General features: G+C 39.9%; 1 protein-coding gene across 2 annotated transcripts; it reads left to right on the top strand.

Annotated features, from left to right (window-relative positions):
- The first annotated feature begins 4,632 nt into the window (after positions 1 to 4,632).
- LOC18435787 (uncharacterized) lies at positions 4,633 to 15,565 on the top strand. 2 transcript variants are annotated; one of them, XM_011625674.3, is made up of 8 exons: positions 4,633 to 4,818; positions 5,891 to 7,266; positions 7,764 to 7,964; positions 10,069 to 10,437; positions 10,556 to 11,006; positions 11,971 to 14,653; positions 15,021 to 15,090; positions 15,212 to 15,565. In XM_011625674.3, exons 2-7 carry the CDS (start codon positions 5,934 to 5,936, stop codon positions 15,048 to 15,050), a joined length of 5,067 nt encoding a protein of 1,688 aa, XP_011623976.1. In that variant the 5' UTR covers positions 4,633 to 4,818; positions 5,891 to 5,933; the 3' UTR covers positions 15,051 to 15,090; positions 15,212 to 15,565. The 2 variants fall into 2 exon arrangements, with proteins under 2 accessions (XP_011623976.1, XP_011623975.1); XM_011625673.3 differs by having other exon boundaries at positions 7,764 to 7,973.
- The last annotated feature ends 529 nt before the right edge of the window (positions 15,566 to 16,094 follow it).

Raw genomic sequence — 16,094 nt, 5'->3', positions numbered from 1 at the left:
AAAAACAAAAGAAAAAAAAAATGCTTAAAACGTGGAAATTGGTTGGCCTACAATAAATAGGACTCCCACCTTCGAAGGGCAACCAAACAACATTTCTTGGCCGTTTCTATGGAAAATGGGTCTCCCAAAGACCTATATCTAGTGAACCAAACGCGCCTAACCACATGGGTCTTTCTCAAGGTGTTATCTACGTATCATACGTTAACATTTTCCTAACTATAATCAACAAATTAATCTAGGTAATTAGATCCGTTATTGCTAATGCATGTATAATTTTAGCTTCACATCACTAAATATTTCAGAACATTTATTTGATGAGTATTGTATGATTTCAAATTTATATATTTATTTCTAAGAATCTAATTAGTTATCCCATTATGAAAGAGAAAGTTAGGGATAGACCACAATGGAAGGAAATCATAGATGCAACTTCTCTTTACAAAAAAATTAGTAGCATTTTTAGTTTCAATAAATATAGTACTTTAGAAATCAATAATCATTCACTCCTATATTTATCGGATGCTAGATTGGGTCGGGTTTGGATTGGTTTAGATTGGTGATTCAGAATAACATTTGAAAAATAAATGAAATAAAAAAATAAAAATAGGGGTTTATATGGTGGGGATATAGATAGATCTAAGGAAAGAAAATACTAAATAAGTTTTTTTAAAAGAAAATATATTAGGGTTTTTTTTTAAGGAGACCCATACCATCCCAAAACCAGTTTAATCTTGATCGATTCCCATCCAGATCACTAATCAGGATCACAAATCACTAGGCTTTAAAATATTGACCACAAACAAGTGGCATGAGATGTGTGCATATGTGTATATGAGAGAGAGAGAGAGAGAGAGAGAGAGAGAGCTCCTCTCATCATCATCATCATTCTCAAGGTCATTTTTCAACTAGTTTGGGTTGGTTACATAAATCTGGGTCTATCGTTCTACTCTATTAAAGGTCATAGCCCCAATGAGGTTATATCTTTCATTATTTGTTCTCACTACTTCCAATCATGTGCTTTTAGGACTACCCCTCGCTCTATTTGAGCCTTTCACTTGAACTAACTAGCACTTCCTAACAAGTGTTGTACCAGTCCACCTAAGTTTAATTTATCTCATCTTATCGCCTATTGGTATCACGTTTAAATTATCCTGAATGTATTCATTTCGAATTATGCCATCTCGTCTTCCTATACAGAGAAAGCCTTAACTAAATATTTGCTAAATAATTAATATAACCCAACCACCTAAATTTTAAATTAAAATAATTGCTTTGTAAGTTTCATTTTATTCATGTACTTCCTCAAAAAATTATTTTTATATCCAAATTACCAATATTGCATATTTGTGACTTTAAACAAATTTTCTCCTACGTAAATGTCCCAAGCAAATGACATGAAACTATGCTTGTTTTGGGTTTGAATTTGAAACATGTTTTATATTTTCAATGTGTTGTTTCTTAAAGTGAAACAAATTATATCATTTGGTTCATGCCAATGTAGCATTTGGCCCTAAGTCATTCAGGTTTTAATTCAATAGGCTTATTCTGGGTTCCTAACATTGAACAAGGAGGTGTAATTTAATTATTAGACTCGAATTAAGTGTTGGGGTGGCAATGGGTCGGGTCTGGATGGAACCGAACTCGAACCCAAATAGTATTCGGGTCCAAAATTTGGACCTATACCTGGCCTCGTTGGATCTCGGGTCTACCCGTCAAGTCCTAGGTTGGGTCGGATCCATTGCCACCCTATGACTGAGTTTTTTTTTTTTTTTCCCTTTTTTTTATTACCATCACATACCTTATGACTTTAAGCCCTTTTTTTTTTGCCAATAATACTGTCAATGTTACCAATATTGTGACAATATGAATACCTAACATGCACCTAAAGACACATGATTGCTATCATATATCTTATGACTAACGATTGAACCTGGACCTGGACCTAGACCCAAATAGCATTTGGGTCCAAAATTTGGACCCACACACGGACCCGAGATCGGGTCTCCCCGTTGGATCCCGGGTCTGGTCGGGTCCATTGTGGCCCACTATAAGACTTGAAGCTGAGAATAGTTTTGTTGTAAAAATGCTTGTTCTATGTCTCCAGCTGCAAACACCTTATTTGGTCCGGGTTTAGCTTGGGTTGCCCAAGTGGGCAAAATTACTGGAACTTCTGATTGTTTAAGGTTCTTATAAACTAGAGAGTTTAAAAATAAAATTTTGAGAAATTATCAATAATATATTCCTTATAATTTTTATAATTAGGAAAAAAAAACGCTTTTTTTTTTTTTTACTTTTACCCAATTATTTTCCAAATGTTTTCGTTAATATTCAAACTAACCAGGTGCTATTAGAATTGTAGACATCGCTATAGTTCTATTAGATTCGTAGAGCATTTGACACTTCCGGGCCAAGGAGGAAGCGTCAAGAAGGGGCTACAATATTGTTAGATCCATGGTGGTGCAAAAGGCCTGTTGTTGCAAAAAAAGGGTGTGATTGTGTTGTTAGATCATGTTGGTTATTTTGGTGCTTCCTAGAATTTCTTGAAGATCTAAATATGCTAGAATTCTGCCAGAATTGTGGCAATTAGCATGGGTGGCAATGGACCCAGACTTGAGGGGTAGACCCAATTCGAGTTCGGGTTCAAGATATCCAGACCTGAGGGGTAGACCCAATCCGGGTACGGGTCCGGGTTGGGTCCGAGTTTGGTAATATTTTCGGGTCCCAATATACGACATACATTTAAATATAGTTAAATACATAGATACTTTAATTTTTGGGTCGGGTTAGATCAGGTCTAGGTCCGGGTCTCGGTTTAGATCCCACACTGTATTTTTGAGTCTGGGTTCGAGTCTGTTGAATTCAGGTCCGGATTCCACACTATATTTTTGGGTCTGGGTCCACCCCCGACCTGACCTGTTGCCACCCCTAGCAATTAGCGATATGGATCTAAATTATGGTGCCTTTTGTGACCCCTCTCAGGCAAGGGAGAGCTCAATGTATTTCAAATCTAATAGATTCGGGAAAGTATATAATAAGATAGTTTACTTTTGGTACAAGGTAGTCACAACTAATATTGACTATTGGATGTGAAATTGGGCGGCTGCATTTATTTCATTGATCATGCTCAAAGTTCAAAAGAAATCTTCTCGAACTTTATTACACAACCAACAATTAGATTTCACATCAAATGGTTACGAGTAATTGTAAACTTCCTATACCAAAAGTAAATGGTCTCATTGTATATAATCTCAATAAATTCGTAGTACTTAGCGCTAGAGTTATAGTAATCCTTTAATTGAGTTATTTTTTATAGAACAAAAAGTTTTAGGAAAAAGTAGGATACAGATAAAAAAACCAAAATTAAGTATTTTTGCAATTGCAAAAAAAATGGAAAGTATTGACAATAATTTCCTCAATTTTTTGAGAAGGTGCTAGGCAAACAAATTCTTATGACCTCCTTAAGATTTTGTACCATTTTATTAGTGATTTTTTTACATCCTAGGGGCACAATGTAGGCATTTTCATTGAAGAGTGCATATACTATGCTCCCTTGGGAGCAAAGGGTCCTTTTGCCCCCTCGGACAGAAAATGTATCATAAAAGAGTGCTTTTGGATCTGAAAACTTGGAATCTGGTTAAATATCATGGGATAATTATTAGAAAAAAAATAGATTTTGAGCTCTTTAATAGGGGCGGGAAATGAAATGGGTAATAATTGACCCCAGGGTGGCAATGGACTTGATAAACTTGGGACCTGATGTGTAGACTAGACTTTTGGTTGGTCCAAATTTTGGGCCCGAATACGATTAAGGGTTGGGTCTGGGTCCAGTCAGACCCAACCTGATTTGTACCCGTAGTCATAAGGTATATGATAGCAATAATGTGTTTTTAGGCATGCACTAGGTGTTTAAATTGTCACAATATATTGGCAGCATTTATAGTATTATTGGTAAAAGAGAAGAAGAAGAAGATCATAGTCATAAGGTATATGACGGTAAAAAAATAAGGCAAAAAAAATAAAAATAAGCTCATGATGGGTAATAATGAATCCGATCGGACCTGGGACCCGATGGATAGATTCGGGACTCGACGGGTCCCGAGTGTGGGTCCAAATTTTGGACCCAAATTCTATTCGAGTCCAAGTCCATCGAGACCCAATCCGTTGCCACTCCTAGGTTGACCAGGGGACTCGACAAGCCGATAGGTCTAGTTGACATGTCTGGTCTGGGTCTAAGTCCAAGCGTTCAACTTATATTTTGTCGGGTCGGGGTGGGACTGGTCAGGATCGGTACGAACCTTACCCAACGGGTTGGGTCTGGGTGCAACTACCCCAACCCGGACCCGATGCGACCCGTTCCCGCATTCCACCCCTACTCTTAACACTTAGATATTGGGAGCAAGTGGCTCCTGGCGAGACCATGAAATCATGAGGCTTATTGAATTACGGGGAATCTAGGAGGGGGAGGGGCTCCTACAGGGGCAAAATAGGCATAGATCGAAGGCGAGGGCATTGCACAATTGCCATAGTTAAAGGAACTCGTAACGAACTTGCTTTATTCATCTGGGGGTATTTCTGTCATTTCTTCAAACCTTTTCCATACTATTTTAAAATTTCCTCCTTTCCTATGTTCTCCTCATAATATGCTCCCACTGTCACAAATACCCGCTTCTTCAAAGCTAGGGTTTATCTCTGCTCCTCTTCTTCATCTCCTCCCTTCATAATTTTTTGGTTTCTTTTTCACCTATTTTTTTTTGCCTGATTTCAATTCATTGATATTCTGAAACTCTATCAAATTCCCTGGAAATAATCTGATTAAAGGTATGGACTTTTTCACTGTATATGGTTGCAGATTTTAGTAGTTGTTGAGGAAAATCACTGAGCAAAGTTGAGATTTTTTTAATTAAATTTTAATTTATTTCTGATTTGGATTGAGTTGAACTATGTTCTTTCTGAAAATTTGCTGTGAATTTGGTGTTAGTTTGGATAGTTTGATGTTTGCTTTGATGATGTTTTTGTGAAATTTGAGTTTCTGGATGTCGTTTTCGATATATATTTTACATAGTGTTTATTCTTGCCGTTGCCCTAGAACCTGAGGTGGGTTTAATGAGTTCTCGTGATGCTGATTGGGAAAGTTTTCTGTTTTAATTTATAATTTCATCGGTTGAATGAAGTTATTCGATACTTTATTATGTTGTAATTTAACAATAATTTTTCTTCTAAAAAAGATTTTTTTTTTTGCTAATTTTCCTTTTTCGTTTTTGTTATACTTTTGTATATGTAAAGGCTTGCAGAGGAATGGTTATTAGACCTTTAGAAAATTTTTATCAGCCTTGTAAGAGTTGAAGTTGGATAAGTTTTAACGGAATGTGTAGGCTGGTTGATGCATTTGATGTTTAGTGTCTGAAGGATTTGTTGGATCTGTTGGGGTTTGGAGGTTGTCTAGTGTTCAAAATCTCTCTCTCTTCTGTTCTCTCCAATCGTATATGGATATGGGAGCTAGGTAATATGGATTCACATTAGAGTGTAGCAACCATATTCATACTGTTAATTTAGCCACCTGGAATTTCCCAACTTCATAATGAAACGAAATTCACATGGTACTAGTTTTGCTTTTAATGATTAATTAACAATTTGTGTGTTGCGAATTCTTTGATCCGCTGCAAATGAGAAGCGCACTGGAATTCCATAACACGTACATTATTTTCCAATACCTATAGTTCACGCATAGCTCTCTCTCTCTCTCTCTCTCTCTTTTTCTCCACAGAAACACACACACAAAAAAACCATGGAATTTTTGAAAATCAGGGGTATGGACAGGGGGAGTGGGGTAAGCAAAATTTATGGCTGCAATGATTTACTCACATTTGACAAGAAGATCACACATTTGCAGGTCGCCTTTCTAATTTGAGTAGCAACATATTAAACATCCCGAGATGTATGGGCAAGGGAACTACACCTCTCATTTCCAGCATGGACCCCCTGCCCCTCTTCCTGCCCTTCAGCAAGGCCCGCCCCCTCCTCCCATTCATCAGCCCCAACACCCACCTCCACCTCTCCATCAAGGGCCTCCTATTCCTCATTCTGCCACTCATCGAGTCCCACGTCCTCCACCACCACCCATTCAAGCACCACCCCCTCCGATTCAACAGGGCCCACCCCACTTGCCTCAAGCTCAACCTCCTCCATCCACAATGAACATGAACCACTCTTACAGGCACCCACCTCCCCAAAACGCCCAAAACCCAATGCCAATGGCTATGCCAATGCCACCACCTCCCTACCAAAACAACCAACAATACCCCCCATATCCTCCACCTCCGAGTGTCAACACTGTTACCCCACCTCCTCCAAGAGTGGTTCCCTCTCCTCTTATGCCTCCATTGCAAGGCCAACTATCATATCAACCACAAAATCATCGTGGCCCCGTAATGCAAGGGTCACAACAACCTATGCGTCCTGGTCCTGTTCCACCCCCAACTGGGTTTGTTCCTATTACTCCTTCTCCTTTTCCGCATTATGCGCAAGGCCCCGTTGATATGCAGCCCCATTATATGCCTCCTCCTCTGCCCCCTCCTCCACCTTCATCACCTCCTCCCCTACCCCCACCGCCTCCTCCGCCTGCCTCACCACCTCCTAGCTTTTTGTCTATGAATTTGTTGGCGAGCTCTACAGATTCCATTGCCCCCTCATCTGGGACAAATCGCTACTCAGAATCTAAAATGGGTTTGGAAAGTTCTTCAAATCGTGTTGACAGGGTTGGGGTTTCTGAATTGGCCACTACGATTGGTGATAAGGTGGAGAAACCAGAGGGTTTGAACCAAAAGTTTGATGGTACGCCTCTCTGTGGTGGCTCTTTGGGGAATGAAATGGTCAGGATGGACACTAGTTCTTTTGCTTCAATGTGTCTACCCCCTCAACCTCCTAAGCCATTTGATGGAGAAATGGTTAAAAACATCGAAATTTTGTGTCAGTTTATTGCAAAGGTTGGGCCTGACTTTGAGAAAATGGCACGAACCAAGGAAGCTGGGAATTCGAAATTTGCATTTTTGTTTGGTGGGGAACCTGGGAGCAATGCAGCAATTGGACATGAATATTTTCAGTGGATGAAGATGAAAAGTAGGTTCGAGGCAAATTATAGTAAACCATCAGAGGGGCGTGATCAATCTCTTATGCCTTCTGAAACTTCGGGGACTTCTTTGCGTCTTGGTGGTGTGGTTGATGAGGATATCTCTGCTTCTCCAGCAGTTTCAGATATGGATATGGAAGGTATGTTTTACATTCTACCATGGTTATGCATTTATTTATTTCATTAGTTTCTTTATTTTGAATGTTAACTTGGTTCCTGATGAGAATGGAACTCAAGACGTCAAGTTGTGGCTTCTGCCACCCTGGCCACCTCTGCCTGGAGCCCGTTCTCGCTCATTAGCTTCTTCTTCATGTCATAATTTTTATAATCTTACTTTGTGATTCTGATAAGTGTAGTGTTTTGTGAAAGATGCTAGAAATTGTCTCGTCTTTTCAATTTTGTTTTGATTGTCAACAAGACATTGAAGGTTGTGGAGAATTGTTGGTTGCCAGAAGTAGTGTGACAGTGATTGCATTTTTGTAGATAACGAATTATGTGCCATGGGACTGTATGCCTAACAATTATTGTTTCTAAGGCTTATTTTTATGTTCAGCATTTTATGCTTTGAACAGCATTAGATGCGAGGATTTGTTGACTAATTTGAGATGCTGAAGGTCCCGTATTTGCTCTTTCTCAGACGATGTTTATCCACCTTGTAACAACGATGGTGGTGATGGATTTGATGAACCCTTGAACGCAGAAGTCTCAACATCTTTGGAGCCATATAATGGGAAAGACAGTCCTGGAGCTTCTCAGAATTCTTCAGAAGAGCAAGTTCTCAAGGATATGCAAACTCCTCCTGAAGCCTGGATGAGGTCTTTAGCATCAGAATCTCCAGGTGAGAAAGGTACAATTTCATAAAAGAGTTGTTGAGTTTTCACACAGTTCATACTTTGACTGCATCTTAGTATTGATTAAACATCCCATAATCATTGTTCCTTTTGGGAGGTTGGATTTCTTAGCTGTTGTACTGGCATTTACATGATTTTCTGTTGTGTCTAGAGACTTGTATATGCTTATGTGCTGGTGTCATACCTTGAAACTCATCCCAGATGCTGCTAAGATATTTTTGAGCATAAATGAAATATATATGTAAAATTGTAAAATGTAATAGCATGCATTATGATATGGTATATCTGTATATCAATGTGTTGGATGAATATGTTTTAATATTGTACTATCTAAGGGCCAGTTTAGATGTCAAATAAAGGAATTTGTTATTAAATTTTTTTTCGAGTTTTTCAAATACCAATTGAAAAAAATACAAAGCCTTTTTTCTATTCTTATAAAGTTGGTTGGGTGTTACACGAGTATTTTATTTTAGCCCCCACTATGGATTGGTAACACACTCTCACAAATCCCTCGCCTCACCAAATGGTCTCTCCCTCCCCTCTTACCTCTCCTGATCTCTTTACTCAAATCTCTCTCATTCTGTCTGCATATTTTGGTTCGGTGCATTAAGCTTACCCTCGCTCCAAATTTAAGGTTTGCGTTGATTCTGATGAACTAGGGTTTTCTACGAGAATTGTCCGCCTCTGCAAATTCGGGGTTTGTGTTACTTCTGATGAACACTGTGGTTATGCAAAATACCTTTTTTTTTTGCTGAAAAACTAGCGTTTCTGCTTTCATGGTTTCGGGTTGTGAGGAAGTGTGGACTCTGGTTACTAACCAAAGGAGAAATGGAGGTAGAACCAGAAGAAACATTGTAAAGGCCTGTCAAAAGATGGAGACCCTGAATCAACCATGGACTCCGGTCGATGCAGAGATAGACAGTCAAAGAGAATCGAAACTGATGGAAAATATGCGATTCTCTCACTTACTGCAATTTCTTGTCAAATCTCCTTCCTCTTCCCTATCTCCTCTCTCTATTGATGCCACATTTAAATCCCCTTTTGTTGATATTAACACTAAAAACCATTAGCAGCGCCAGAGGAGCTTCTGAGAGAGAGAGAGAGATGGGTAATAGGGTGCTAGAGAGAGAGTTGGGTTTTTTATGTTTGCAATGAGTGAGAGAGAGAGAGAGAGAGAGAGAGAGAGAGAGAGAGAGAGAGAGAGTTGGGTTGTTGGGTCATGGGTAAATAGAGAGAAAGCTGGGTGTGGGGTTTGCACCTGGTGAGAGAAGGCGGCTGCACTTTCATTCGAAAAACTTCAAGCTTAACTTGAATTATTTTGACAGTAACTTTTGCCTAGACACGACAGTATTTTTCTTTCAATCTAAAAATCTAGCAAAATCTTGTGGTTGTCCAAATGGTTCAAAGTCCATTTCACAAGATTTTTGGATTGCAATAAAGAAATATTCCAATTTTGGGTTCATCCAAACTGGCACTTAAAAATATATTTATAGATGTGTTCGATAAGATATTCATATCTTTATCTTTATTCTGAATTTTGAGAAATGCTGAGTCATATTATGCTTTCCTTATCCTTTTACATATCCATAACCATATCCCAGCATCTTGGATATGATATAATGACTCATGTTTATTGTCATTTTGATTATAGATATCATTGACAGGTGCTGACTAGGATGATCTGAATTATTTTTATCCATATTGGTCAATTGAATCATCTGCTTTTTTATCTATAAAAAGATGATCATTTGTGGTTATTATATTTGTATTTATATACTACATCGAATTTTTAAACAGTGATTTTTGATACTAAAGATATGCATGGTTCAGGATGATTACATGATGGGATCAATTTTGATCTTGATATTGCAAATCCCAGAAGTGGGGCTCTTCTGATAAGTATTTGTTTCTTTGATAGATTAGGGTTTTCTGATATGCCTAATCTAATTGCTCATCTCTACAGCTGAACGTCTCTGTTGGAGCGCCTGGTCTTTAGTTCCCTTTTTCTTTTGTATTATACGATAAAATTCAGTATATGGATAGAGAGTCATTAGTGTTTGCTTGTTTCTAACAGGTGCTGTTGTTTTTTAGGAAAAAAGGATGGTTCTACATTTGAAAGACCAGTTATTGAAGATCGTAGCCCAGTGAAGGATTCACATGATGCTTACAGTGATATTCCTGAAAATGATGCGCGTAAACCTTTGAGGACATCTGTCAAAGATCTGAGTCCTGAAGGTGTTTCGCCTCCAGTTGTTGGGCTATCCTCAGACAGCAAGGAGCAGGACACTGCAAAGCCATTGATTGACGATGTGAGCCCTATGAGAGCAATTGCAAGTTATTACTCGGAGGATGACACCGATGAAGCTGAAAGGCCATCTATTAAAGATGTAAGTCCTGTTATTGTTTCACCTGAGACTACAAAGCTTCCTTCAAAATTCCATGACAAACAAGAAACCGAAGGTACCTTTGGATTGAAATGCGCCTTTCATTTTATAGAATAAGATGTGTTATATAAACAAACTTCTTACTGCAATGGAAACAAGTCATCCTCATGTCAATTGAAACGTTCAATTGACAGGAGTGGAGCATACTTGGGAAGTTTCCCCATCATCTCCCAAATCAGTATCACCGAAGGATTCACCTGCTTTTTACAAAGTGGAATCACCATGTTTGACCCCTTCAAAGCCAACAGAAGAATATACAGAAAGCAATGAAATGGGGTCACTCCGTGAATTTTCCAAGCACGATCATCCGTTACAAGAGAATGATATTGGTGTTGAACCACAGAAGGAACGGCCTCATGTGGCGGATGTTTTAAAAGAGGCTACTTCAGCATTGGTTGTGGATGAGTTTGGGAGATTAGTTAGAGAAGGTGCGAGTGATAGTGAATCAGATGGTCTGAGCAATAGGAGAGGCAAGAGGGGCAGGAGTAGGAGCCGTAGCCGTAGCAGGTCTCCCCAAGAAAACTGGCGGAGGAGGAGAAGTCGTAGCCCACGAAGGAGAAGGGACAAACGGAGTCGATCTCACAGGTAATTGTTGTGAAGACTATTATATGATGAGACCGTTGACTTTTGATACATGAAGGTCACAATCATTGTCAACTGTTAGATGTGAAATTGAATGGGTGTTGATGTGTCGCTAATTATGCACAAAGTTCGAAACAAATTTTCTCGAAAGCTACGATACATTTTTAATATGTCAGACTTCACATCCAATGCCTAAGAAAAGTTGTGACCTTCATGTACCAAAAATGAATTGTCTCATAGTATGCAATCCCTATATATATATATATATATATATATATATATAGAGTGATTTCATGCAACGGTTGTATAGTAATATAATGCAACAACCTTCAAATTGAATGGGAGGAGGGGGCGGGCCTTGCTTAACCCTGTTGCTTAACAACCTTCAAATTGAACGGTTGTATAGTAATATAATGCAACAACACTTATTTTGACTATATCTAGGATGCAAATTGAATTTTATTTTTTTGATATTGATCATTGGGATGAAGGGAGTGTGTGTGCAAAATTTGGGGTCATACAAATTTACTAAATATGAGTTTTTAGAAGTGTGGTTGCATTATATTACTATACAACCGTTGCATGAAATCATTCCCATATATATATATATATATATATATATATATATATAAATAAATAAATAAAACAATACATATTCTATTTCCTTTTTAGATTTTGGAGTCATGCGATGCTACTTTGGCATCAAAGTTCATTAGCCATTCTAAATCCTTTCCTCCATATGGCATAATAAAGGACGTGCCCCCCCTCTCTCTCTCTCTCTCTCTCTCTCTCTCTCATGCGCACGCACACAAATGTTCTGAAAGGACCTTCTTTATATTGAAGAAGTTAAAATTTCTCAGAGGTTTCATCTTTGTCTGTCTGCCTCACTGTCTATTTTTCTATCTGCATACCAATCTCTCTCTCTCTCTCTCTCTCTCTCTCTCATGAATTGACTTTTTGTTTTCAGCTGGTCACCTAAGAGACAGAGAAGCAGGAGCAAGTCGCCGGCTGCTTTCAGGCGTATGGGTGATATCTCAGGTGAAAAACCAAGAAAGGAATGTTTTAACTTCCTTCGAGGCAGGTGCTTTCGTGGAGCATCTTGTAAGTTTCTTCACCTAGAACATCCCATGGATGATTCATATAGAAGATACAGAAGCAAAGGGCACCACCACCATGACAATCCCCATGATTCAAGGCAACCCACTTGGTGTGAGGACAACAAGGATGGGGCTAAAGACGTAGTAACTAAAACTGTTCAAGAGGAACATGGGCCCTTTAGTTATGAGCTAGGAAAGCTTGTAGAGGTTAAAAAAGAAGCCCAAGATGGGCCCATGGGGTTCATTGGTTCTGTTCCATCGAGTTCAAACATGGACGAAAACAAGGAAGTTGTGCCTTCTTCCGAGGATGCACAACCTGGTATGACTAGTGAAGAAAACAGTCATTCACAATTTAATGTTATGAATAAAGAAGCTGGGAATTCATTGGGTCTAGAAGAGAAGGTTACCCTAGTGCCAGGATCTCTGGTAACTGAGCAAATGGGAGTGCATCCTTTGACTGAGGAGATTTCTCACAACCCAATTCACCGATTGCAGGATGAGAGTGTTGAACCTCAGACCACCCCCCATGTAGGTGCGCAACCTTCAACAAATGAAACTCTAGTGAACCAGCCTTATCCCTATGATACAAAAGCTCCCCTTCCTGACTCTGAACCAGCTGAGAACAGTATTATCTCTCATCCCCCACCCATAGAAAACTCGGCTCCCCATTCCTTTCCCGTTCAACTCTTTCCACCCTCCTTTCCAAATCAGGTTCAACCGTTTTCTCAACCTTTTCAAGCTCATTCGGCACCTTCTCAGCCATTCATGTCTGATAGTTTCAGGCATCAACCTATACCACCAAAGGATATGCACCAACCTAATTTTTCATCAGGGAACTTCCAATTTCAACCTCCCTCTACAGGCCCTAACCAGTCATTCCACTCCAATGGGTTTATTCAGCCACCTCAAGTTATCCTCTCTCAACCCCAACCTGAGAAATTCCGTTTGCGTCAATCCCCAATTGATGACCAAAACACCCCTGTGAAGTCTCGAAATGATGCCCCCCTTCCTTATGGGCCTGAATCCCTGCTTCCCAAGCCCCCCATGCTTGCAACTGAATTTCACTCTACACATTATAACCCTAATCCTTCTCAAGAATTTCACCCTCGACCCTTTGCACCCCAGCAATCATTACAACCAATTGATGAATTTCGTCAGGGGTCCATGGAGAATCCAAGAGACCCATTGTTCATCGGCCAGAATTTCATCAGAGAAGATCCTAGAAGCCTTCATCGAGAAGAGCGATTCCCATATTCAGCAATGCATGAAGTGGGGCCCCAACGACAAGAATATTATGCCCCCCCACCTTGGGTAAGGGAAGATATGCAGCGCCCGCGGCATGCATTAAAGGATGAGGGGCACTTGTCTAACCCTGGGTTTGATCCTCGATTACCTGGTCATGGGTATACTTCACAAAGTAACACAAGGGACATCTGGCCACCAAGCTCCTCTAGAGATGCCCAAGCCCAAGTACTGCCTCCTGCCCCTCTTCATAGGGATGGTTTGCCATTGCGACCCTTCTCCAGAGAAGGTTTGGATGGTCCTCCCCTTAGAGAATACTTGTATTCTCAGCAGAACCAGCCAACCTTAGTTGGTGAATTCTCATCATCATTTCGTTCTCATTCTACCCACTATAACCCTTATGCATCTACTTTTGATCGCTCCTTACCTCCTTATCCAAGAAGAGAAATTGACATGGGTCCTGGTCCCTCTAAAACTAGTTCCACTTTGTTTGAGCCGCCTTCTGGGTTCGATTCACTTGTGTCCAGGCCATTTGCATCCTCTGCTTTGGTGCCTCCAGTGCACTCTGGTGATGTGAAGGAATACTCATACCCCTTAAAAGAGCCATTAAGGGACTCTTTAGGGGGTGACCAATATGACCCTCTATTTGATAGCATTGAGCCTCCCACTGATTCTTTCACAAACTTGAACCGATCCCAAGAGAGGGAAACTAGTGCTGAGGCCGTTGCTAGGTCTAGAGCCAAATTAGATCGGCCTCAAGAGAGAGAAACTAGTGGAGAAGTCATTGCTCAGTCTATGACCAACCAAAGTACCAGCCCATTACCAGACTTGAATTTGAGGATGAGTACCCATCACAGGCCTCTTGATGTAGAGGAGAATAATAAACAAAAAGAGGGTGAGGCGATGGTTTTTAAGCCTCAAATCGATGCTGAAGAGTTTGGGGACGCTGCTTTGGATGCAGAGGTGGGTGTTGTGGAAAACGTGAGCCCAAACCATGCTGTAATTGACCAAGGGAATGCAGGTGCGGGTGAGATAGAGATAGACCAGAATGTCAAATCGCCAGGAAAGAGTAATAAGAAGGAAGCAAGGGCAATGAAGCTTTTTAGGATAGCTTTGGCTGAGTTTGTAAAGGATATATTGAAGCCTTCATGGCGGGAAGGAAACATGAGCAAGGAGGCCTTTAAGACTATTGTGAAGAAGACGGTTGATAAGGTTTCTGGAGCGATGAAGAGCCACCAGATCCCCAAGACACAGGCAAAGATTGAGCAGTATGTGGCATCTTCACAACGGAAGTTGACAAAATTAGTCATGGTACGTGCTGTTCTTGTTTCAATTATTTACATTTGGTTCTCATGAGCTAAGAGTGGCATCTTATCTAGAAAGGGACGTAAAAAGTGGTAATATTTGTCTTCTCATGATTGAGTCTGATTCAACTGCACAACTCTCTCTTTCTCTCTCTCTCTCTCTCTCTCTCTCACACACACACACACATAGACCCATGGAAAGGGGGAATACTTTGAATATCCTTGTTTATCATGTTACACCATAGCAAACCAAATTTCAAAAAGATATTATACCAAGTCTCATGTGGTTATGCATTTTGGTCAACTATAGAAACGGGTGTTACAGTTTTAATTATATTCTTATATTTGGTGGTCGGTCCCATTTTTGTTTGCAGGGCTATGTGGACAAGTATGTCAAGGTTTAGGCTTCGCTATGTGCCCTTTTCCTGGGAACATTGCAAGATGGTGAGGTTATCTTCCTGTTTATGCAGTTAGAAATTTATCTTTTATCTTTGGTGCACTAATTATGAGGTTATATGGCTTTTCTTTTGGGGGAATATTGAATGTATCAATGCTTTGGTTGCAGAGGGCTTCAAGAGTTTGCATTGGGGAAGAAACTGTTAAATATTGGTTCTCTTGAAGGTTTTTGAGCAGTTTCAGTTAGCCATTTATGAGTTTCGAGAAAACTCGACTTGTATGTAATACCAGTTCTTGATGATGCTACTCTTTTTGACTCTGCCCAATGAATACATATTTTCAATTTGTAAAAAAATCTATGCAGAAAAAAAGAAGAGTAAAGAGAGTTATGGCGCTGTGCATGTATCCTACAGCGAGAGTATGCTTGTCTTTTTAACTCTGCCTAACGAATTACACCCATTTTTATTTGTAAAATATACGGGCCTGACTTGAAAAGAAAAAGAGGACCTTATTTGGCACTGTATATGCTTTCAGCAACAGCAATTACCATGAGTGGGCCCTTGTATTTGTTCCCATACAAGGTTTAAAAGCTAGAGTTCTAGATGGAGTTGCTCGATTTTTTTAACATTATTTAGCTTGAACAATACTTTGCACAATCTCAGACTCGGGCCAATTACTCGGCTGGGGCCTGGGCCGAGTACACAGCCTGAGTCATTCAATTGAACACTGGTTGCTGTGTGCGTGGATAAAACACTGGTCCCATGGGTTTTGCCCCTTGCTTGCCTTTGATAAAAGCGGCCTAGAGATGAGCAAAACTCTTACTGTTACGTAATTATCAGTTTCTACATGCGTATGTGAGAAAGAGACCTGATGTCATGGTAACTTTCGTTCCCAGAGAGAGAGCTAATGTCATAGTGACTTTTGTCCTCCCTGTGTATGCGCACTGTGTTCGTGGTAGAGAGAGAGAGTAGCTGAGACGGAGAGAGAAAGAGCTAGTTTCCCAGTATATTGGGCTAATCGAAATATTCAGCTTTTAAGCTAGTTTTGGTGGT

The sequence above is a fragment of the Amborella trichopoda genome, chromosome 10 (assembly GCF_054954075.1).
Source record: "Amborella trichopoda isolate Santa Cruz 75 chromosome 10, AtrichopodaSantaCruz75HAP2 v2.0, whole genome shotgun sequence".
In the NCBI taxonomy this organism is placed as follows: Eukaryota; Viridiplantae; Streptophyta; class Magnoliopsida; order Amborellales; family Amborellaceae; genus Amborella; species Amborella trichopoda.
The sequence above is the reverse complement of the archived record's forward strand: the minus strand, read 5'-3'. Positions and strand labels throughout refer to the sequence as shown.

Bases quoted from the DNA above. Each gene is read 5' to 3' on its own strand.
- LOC18435787 (XM_011625673.3), top strand. From the start codon at position 5,934: ATGTATGGGCAAGGGAACTACACCTCTCATTTCCAGCATGGACCCCCT. The intron at 7,974-10,068 runs GTACAATTTCAT...GTTGTTTTTTAG, and splicing joins AGAATCTCCAGGTGAGAAAG to GAAAAAAGGATGGTTCTACA. The intron at 11,007-11,970 runs GTAATTGTTGTG...TTTTGTTTTCAG, and splicing joins AAACGGAGTCGATCTCACAG to CTGGTCACCTAAGAGACAGA.